Genomic DNA, 7,753 nt, shown 5'->3' with positions numbered 1-7,753 from the left:
GGGGATTGATTTCTTACCTTTGAAAACTTTCTAGCCCCCTTGATGTTTGCTTGCCATCCAACCGATCTATAAGCTTGAAACAGTCTTGTACTTGGATGAAGGGAAAACATACTTGATTGGAAAACTTCTTTAACCACTCCCAAAGAAGTTTTCAGAGATAAGATTTCAATCTCCATTGTGCTTCTTGTGGCGTGGTTTGCTTGAGCCTTCAATCAGCCTTCTTTTTTAACTCATGCCCTAAAATAATTTGTCAAAATGAATGGATGGCGTGGATAAAACATGTACATCATGGTGGGCCCCACAAAGCCCTTAACAGGACCCTCTCTGTCTAGCTTGGTCCGGATGGTAAGCGGACTGCGTCTTGCCTCCATGGGGACCATTGTGATGTATGGGTTTTTATCTACACCGTCCATTCATTTTTTCAAAGTGAGATTAGTAATGCAATTCCATTTAATACAACTTAATACATTGTCCAAACAGGCCCTTAAAATATGAGTATAAAAATTACGTAGGTCCAATGCCCAAGTGGACCGAACCATAAAAATCAGCAGCTATAATGAAAGTCACCGTTGAGTCCTTTGTAGGGACATGGATGAAATTGGAAAACGCAGATTTAAGATTGATCCAAAACTTCTGCTGCTCATAGTAAATTTTTAACGGTGGGAATTCAATTCCCACACTTTCTGGTACACTCGAGCCTTGGATCTACCTCGACGAATTATCGTACGGGCGGAAGCAGGACGCAGTACGCTTCCCGTCCTGGTGGGGTTAGTACCCAATCAGCATCGATCGATCCGGACCACTGAACCGTGGACCCCACTTGGGCAAAGACTCCAGAGCAAAATGAATTCCTCGGGCCAAGTATTTCAGCGGACCCGAAAAGGAAGAGGATTGCTGGTGTACCACACCACCGACCTGGCGAGTGTGTACGTGTCGTGCAAAGACGAGCGCGTCGCTCCTCGAACGAATGGTTCGAAGGAGATCAAAATTATATGGGCCCGAAAATTATGTATTTATTATATACAAACCTTTCATACATTTATAGAGGTCATTTTAGAGCGTGATAAAAAAAATTAATTATATCCAAATCTCAAGTGGACCACACCAAAAATGGCAGTAGGTAGAATGATTCTCACCGTTAAAACATTCGCAGGTCCCACAATAACATTTGATTTCCATCCACTCCGTTCATATTCCATCCACTCCGTTCATAATATCACATAGACCGGGATGAAACCTGAATGAAGAGGAAAATCAAATATCATTATTGATACAAAACTTCTATGACCCTCAAAAGGATTTCAATGGTAGAAGTTCAATCTCCCACTGAATTTTGCGACGTGGTCCACTTGATATTTGGATCTGTCTTATTTTTCGTTTCAAGCTTCCAACGAGCTAGTCAAATGGACGGAGAATTTGGATATAACACGTACCTAATGGCCGGACCCAAAGAACTTAGTGACGTAAGCACATCAGCCAGTTCGGTGGTGTGTGGTACACCAGCCATTCCGCTTCCAGATTCTGCTTAAACCTCGAACAGCTCCGCGCCATCTCCCGCGTTTTCCCACGTAGACAGATGAAGCTTCGAAGGAAGGAGAGAGAGTGAGAGACGGAGAGAGATAGAGATGGACGGTTCAAACGTGCTGGTTGCTGAGCAGCAGCTTCGATTCCCTCCCTATAAATACACTTGCTCCGCCTTCTCTCGCATCTCATTTTCCATTTCTCATCCTTTCTCCAAAGCAACGGTAGCGCCTTCGAATCCTGCCAATTACAAAAAGAATCTCTCTTTTTCTCCTCTGTCCCCTTTCTTCTCCATACTCTCCAAAATGCCTTCCCAACCGGCTTCAGGTATCTCTCTCTCTCTCTCTCTCTCTCTCTCTCTCTCGGCTTTCGAGTATCATCCGAAACAAGTGCGTATCGCCCGATACTTATCTGTATCGTCCATTAACGATACCCTGTATCGGCCCGAAACATCCTATGTAGGGCGATACGCGCGGTGAACGGTATGATACGCCAGAAATCTGATGTCCATTATAACGGACGTTAGTCGCTCGAACATATGTTTGCCATGGAAAGCGCCCCGATACCTAACGGCCGTTTTTCCCGAATAAACGAGAGCCATTGCTTATGAACGAAAACCATATTTCAAAGATTAACAGCTTTATGTATGGAGAAAACGACCGTTATTTTTCGTAACAGCAATTGCGCTGGATAACGGCTGCAGTCTTTGGCTGTTATGGCGTTTTAGAGCTTTTTTTCTTTATGTTGAAATTGTATGATTCTGATTGTACCAGTGATCGGTGGGGCCCATTTTTCGGTTATTCTTAGCCGTTGTTCTGATGGCCCTACCATGGATGAGGGCTATCACAAAAAGGAAAATCATCCAGATTGGAATAATCTAGTCGTCCATCGACCTTTGTCTTCATCTCCGGACTGCAGGGACTGACCGAAGGGTTAAGGCCTTCCATGTCTTGGTTGATCCAAGACCCCAGTGGGGTCCACTGTACCAACGGTTGAGATGACTGAACCTTGGGGCCAGTTGTACGGAATGGGCACATATGGATGCTATTCCTGTTCATGCCCCAACGATTCCTTTTCTTTGTATTGATATTTAAAATTTCATTTCTGCAGTATGTTGGGATTTTAGACTTTTTGTTATTTTATTTTCCGCTTAGGATTGTCGGGTTGGATTAGTTTGGAAATCACGACAACGATGATAGTTTTATAAGGTTTTCCTCCTGGTTTGTATGAATTGCGGTTTTTTTTTTCGATTTTCCAAATTACAGGCAATAGATCAGTTTCAGATTGTAGGTTTTGATTCTTTTTAAAGAATGTGATTATTTTTGTTTATCATTGTAATTAATTTTTAAATGATTTTAATTTGATTACTTTTGTTGTAGAAATTCCTTGGCTCTGCTTTAGATTCGTACACCAAATGGGTGTGTATGTTATGTCTGCCTGATCATCGAATGTGTTCTAGAATTTGTTGAGATATGATAATTTGAGACTACAAACTCTATGTTTACGATGAAATTTTTCTAGACATACATGTTTTGGATCTCACGTCTTTTTATCTCATTGCTTTTGTTCAGTAAATTTCTTGGAAGGAAATCAGATACTGTTTCAATGATATTTTCTTTAATGTGACAGACAGATTCCTTTACACACATGCATATATATATATATATATATATATATATATATATATATATATATATATATATATATATATATATAAAATTTAAGTTTAAAGGGTAATAAAATACACACACACACAAATTGTTGAACAACTGCTTGCTGGTTATTTAGTTCCTTTCAGTGACCTTGGTGTCTTTTGATGCCTACAATTAGAGTATAAAAACTAAAGAAAAGCTGCTAATCATCTTCGTGAATCTTTTTTCTATATATACTGGTATCATGCATACTGGCTTTCTGACAGGTGATATTCATAGGATCTAGTTAATATTAACTTATAAGACATCCTTAATTGTTTTTGCTCTTCTTTCCAAACTGATATATCTATACATTTTTAATGCCTAGAAAGTGCAATTACGAATCAGCTTTCAGATTTATGCTGTATACTGAATTAACTGTTTTTAAAACTAACAATCCCTTTCTCTTCTTCTACTTGTCCTATCTTTCTTCCAGTTTTTCTCCTTGCAAACCGTGGACGGCCTTGGCTGCAAGACTCCTCCGCATGTTACAATGCTGTCACCATCAACGGGCAAAGGCTGGCTGAATTGCGTTCAGTGTTCCCTAGGTCACCTGCACTCATTTCATCTGTGCAGGACCTTTTCGAATTCATATGTGCAGGCCCTCTGATGAAAAAAATGGGTATGACTCAAGAGATAGTGGCCGCAACTATAGACAGGTGGCTGGAGTGCGGGCTTCACTTGTGCAGGTTGTTTGGGCTTAATGAGCTGAACTTGACAACCTCCCAAAAAGCTAGATTCTATCACTACTATATACCGGTGTTCTTGTGGTGTGAAGATCAGATCCTTCACCATAGGTCAAATTTTCAAGATGGGGATGAGATACCTCCTTTAGTGGTATATATGCCATCCTATCCCCTTTTTGTGTTTTTGTATGCAAGAGTTGAATTGCAATAGTTAGGCTTAGAAGATGGAAATAACCAAATTGCCTTGTTCTGGCTGATTGGGATCTCAAATGAAGATTCTTTTAGCAGAAAGGAACTCTTTCATGATTCTTCAAATTCTGCTATCAAGAACCAAACTAAATTTACTTGTTTGGACATGTTCTTCGATGAGATGAATTGGGCACTTACATAAGTAGGACTCTTTGCACTGCAGATTGGTGTAAGTGCTCCTCAAGGTTGTGGGAAGACTACACTTGTATTTGCTCTAGATTATCTTTTCCGAGTCACCGGCAGGTATGGTGACAAGATCTTTTATATGATTGATCTTGGGTGAAGTTCTTTTGTAGAATATAGGATTCCTAGTATCAATTCTCTGCTGATGTCAACCATTCTTTGTTAGGAAATCTGCAACAATATCTATAGATGATTTCTACTTGACAGCCGAGGATCAGGTAAAAATTGTTGTGGAGTTATATTAAGAATGGTTCTTTTTGTTAGTTTTCATTGCTTATGCATGTCTATTAAATGCAGGATAAAGTGAGGAGTGAAAATCCAGGAAATTCTCTCCTAGAGGTACAGATCTACGCATGATGTGGCATTGACTTCCAACTGAAAAAATGATACTTCTCTATATGTAGGAGTTTGAAACATATGTTCTGAAGATTATCTATGTTTTTGCATTTTCAGTTGAGAGGGAATGCTGGAACTCATGATTTGCCATTCTCAGTAGATATACTGACGGGTTTAACCAAACTAACCAAAGATGGTATGTCCTTCGTTTCACTTTTTGTATTAGTTAGTCTATATGATTCTTTATCAGCATTGAGTTCATTCGAGTAATAACCAGTTATATGTATTATATCCAGGCATGAAAATGAAGCTTCCTCGATATGATAAAGTAAGCAAAAAATATAAAATTAACTTTTTTGCATTTCACGATGGATTTCTGCAGTTGCTTATTGCTGATTTATTTATTTATTTTTTTTCAGTCGGCCCATGGTGGGAGAGGTGACAGAGCTGATCCTTCGACATGGCCGGAGGTTGAAGGGCCACTAGAGGTAAGGGCATCTATGAGTTGGAACTGAAATCAATGAATGGGTGACCCCTGCTTCCTGGGGTGGACAGGATGTCCTTTGTCCAACTCACTAGTGAGATGACAATAAAGCCTTCATGTTCTATTTCATTCGTGGCCTTGGATGGAAAGAGCAGACAGTCCCTCATAATGCTGTTCTGTTTTGTCTGCCGCCCCACCCAACACTTACACGTCTGCCATAGAATTAGAAGCCCTGTCAACCATGAATTTGGCAGTGCACTCAAGAACACCCAAAACAACCTTTTGATTCTATGTATGGTATATAGGATGATCATTGTTCAGTATTTTGATTGTATTGTGGTTTTTTAGGTCGTGTTGTTCGAAGGTTGGATGCTTGGTTTCAAAACTCTACCAAACAAAGTCGTCAAAGCAGTTGACCCACAGGTTAGCCCTTGAAAAAGGGATCCAACGCTCGCATCTGTTTTACATTGCATGTGCTTGGTTAGTGTATTTTTTGCAAAATGCATGTTTCTTGTTAGTTAATCAGTTTGGTTTTTACTCATATCATACTTCATATTCCAGCTGGAGATCATAAACAAAAAACTCAAAGCTTATTATGATGCATGGGATAAGTTTGTACAGTCGTGGATAATTATCAAGATCAAGGACCCAAGCTGCGTCTTTCAGTGGCGGTTGCAGGTTTGTAACATTTTCATGAATGGAAGTTCTGACGGGAAAAAGAAAAAGAAAAAAATCTAGACTTTATGTTTCCATCCTGCATCAAGACGATCATCATTCTCATGGCTGCATTTTTTGAAACTGTCACCTGTATGACTTTGCAGGCGGAGGTTGCTATGAGGGCGGAGGGCAAACCTGGTATGTCTGATGAAGAGGTGTGTTTCTTCATCCATCATTTTCTTCTACCTTCTTTTAATCTTGCCTCGTATCCCCTAATTATCTGTACATGGGCTGATGTAATTACCATTCTTTCTACAATGGCCGATTTTAACTTAGACCTCTCTATTTAAATAACAAGGTTTGAAAACTCGAAACCCGATTTGTGACTTTTACGGGTTCTACATCACCTTTTTGAATCAATAAAAAAAATAAAAATAAAAAATTCTATCATTTCTGAGACAAGTCCAGTCAACTTAAAACCTGATTGAGTCCTCAATTGGGATTTTCGATTCTCAACAAGTGTCCAAAGACATGCCATATATTGAAGTTGGTTAGTTTAAGAAGCTAAGCTTTGGAGGATTGTGCAGGTCCTGGATTTTGTTTCGCGGTACTTGCCTGCATACAAGGCATATCTTTCAACCCTTTACTCGGACGGGCCCAAGGACTCTGATACAGAGCATCTACTTGTCGTCGAAATCGATGAAGAGAGGAATCCAATCCCATCTGAAAAAACTGATGATCATTTCATTAGAAAAGAATACTAGGCATTTTTTTTTTGAAAGTCTTTTACAAAATGTATTGATTATAAGCTGAAATCCCGTCAACTGGGGAGATCCATGTATTCGCAATTCAACATGTATGTAATGTAATATAGATACAAAATATGGAATGAAAGGAAATTTTTTTATTACTCTCTCCTCACTTGTTTCCAATGTGTGAGAACTAAAGGTGATAAGAAAACAAGATTTGGAAAGTCCCCATCTCTAACATGCCTACCACATTTGGTGCATTTGCTTTCAATTGTGGAGATGTCAAACAAAACGATATTTCAAACTCAAAATATATATGGAGAAGTGCAAGTTTTCTTAGATTCTGTGATTAGTGTCATTGCCAAAGAAAACAAAAGGGCTGAATTGACACTGCTGCTCATCAATGGAGTTGAGACATGTAAGATGATGAATGAACTACAATCGTGAAAAGAAAAGAAAATCTTTTATCGACAGAATACGAGGGAGGGATGGAGCTGGCTGTGGGTCAATTTAGGAAATTTTGGTGCAGGATCCATCCGGTGAGGCCCACAGAGAGCTGATACCACAGATACCTTGGCCTTGAGCCTGTACCTATTGCCTGGTGATTGCCAACGATTGATATGATGGCTCCAAAATAGACAGTAGACCCCACGGATGGCCATGGATTAGAACATCCAAATCGCGTTTGGCATATCTTTGTTGTTGGAGGGCCATTAACCATGGTTAAGAGTACCCATTGTGGTGTGTGTGTGGGTGTGAAGGTGTGTGTTAAAAAAACAAAGGATGCATCTGAAGGTGCCTGTGCAGTCAAAACATGTTTTCGTTAATATAGTTATTCATAATTTACCTTAGAAAGCGGTGACACAATCTTCTCAAATCTCACCCTTTCTTTCCAAAAAAAAAAAAAAAAAACCATTCTCAATTCTCACCCTCTTTGCAAAATGTTATCATCAGAACTTGGATGGACAAATATAGTCAGCTACAGAAGCGAGTCCACTTAATGTACCTGCATAGACAGTATGTAAAGGACAAGCAGTGGACCCTCTAATGCCTAAGTCAGGCAGACAGACTTAATGTTGAAAAAAGAAGTGAGCTAAGGTTTTTTTGTTCCTTCCCCCTTGGATTGTAGTGGGTGTACGTTCCTTCGCCTTTGATTTCAGTGGGTGTACTTGCAGGATCTTTAGGTAGGTTCTTCTA

At 39.6% G+C, this 7,753-nt stretch overlaps 1 protein-coding gene across 2 annotated transcripts; it reads left to right on the top strand.

Moving 5' to 3' along the window:
- Positions 1 to 1,587: 1,587 nt before the first annotated feature.
- On the top strand, positions 1,588 to 6,581 carry LOC131255209 (D-glycerate 3-kinase, chloroplastic-like). Of its 2 annotated transcripts, none has more exons than XM_058255911.1 (12): positions 1,588 to 1,848; positions 3,649 to 4,049; positions 4,311 to 4,390; positions 4,497 to 4,548; positions 4,628 to 4,669; positions 4,784 to 4,862; positions 4,963 to 4,994; positions 5,086 to 5,154; positions 5,499 to 5,573; positions 5,712 to 5,828; positions 5,972 to 6,145; positions 6,176 to 6,249. In XM_058255911.1, exons 1-12 carry the CDS (start codon positions 1,626 to 1,628, stop codon positions 6,191 to 6,193), a joined length of 1,362 nt encoding a protein of 453 aa, XP_058111894.1. In that variant the 5' UTR covers positions 1,588 to 1,625; the 3' UTR covers positions 6,194 to 6,249. The 2 variants fall into 2 exon arrangements, with proteins under 2 accessions (XP_058111894.1, XP_058111889.1); XM_058255906.1 differs by lacking the exon at positions 6,176 to 6,249 and adding an exon at positions 6,395 to 6,581 and having other exon boundaries at positions 1,593 to 1,848; positions 5,972 to 6,022.
- Positions 6,582 to 7,753: the final 1,172 nt, after the last annotated feature.

This window comes from Magnolia sinica, chromosome 1 (genome assembly GCF_029962835.1).
Source record: "Magnolia sinica isolate HGM2019 chromosome 1, MsV1, whole genome shotgun sequence".
Taxonomy (NCBI): Eukaryota; Viridiplantae; Streptophyta; class Magnoliopsida; order Magnoliales; family Magnoliaceae; genus Magnolia; species Magnolia sinica.
The sequence above is the reverse complement of the archived record's forward strand: the minus strand, read 5'-3'. Positions and strand labels throughout refer to the sequence as shown.

Excerpts from the sequence above, each read along its gene's own strand:
- LOC131255209 (XM_058255906.1), top strand. The coding sequence starts at position 1,626 with ATGGACGGTTCAAACGTGCTGGTTGCTGAGCAGCAGCTTCGATTCCCT. Across the intron at positions 4,050-4,310 it reads ATGAGATACCTCCTTTAGTG|ATTGGTGTAAGTGCTCCTCA; the intron begins GTATATATGCCA and ends TTTGCACTGCAG. Across the intron at positions 5,829-5,971 it reads TCTTTCAGTGGCGGTTGCAG|GCGGAGGTTGCTATGAGGGC; the intron begins GTTTGTAACATT and ends ATGACTTTGCAG.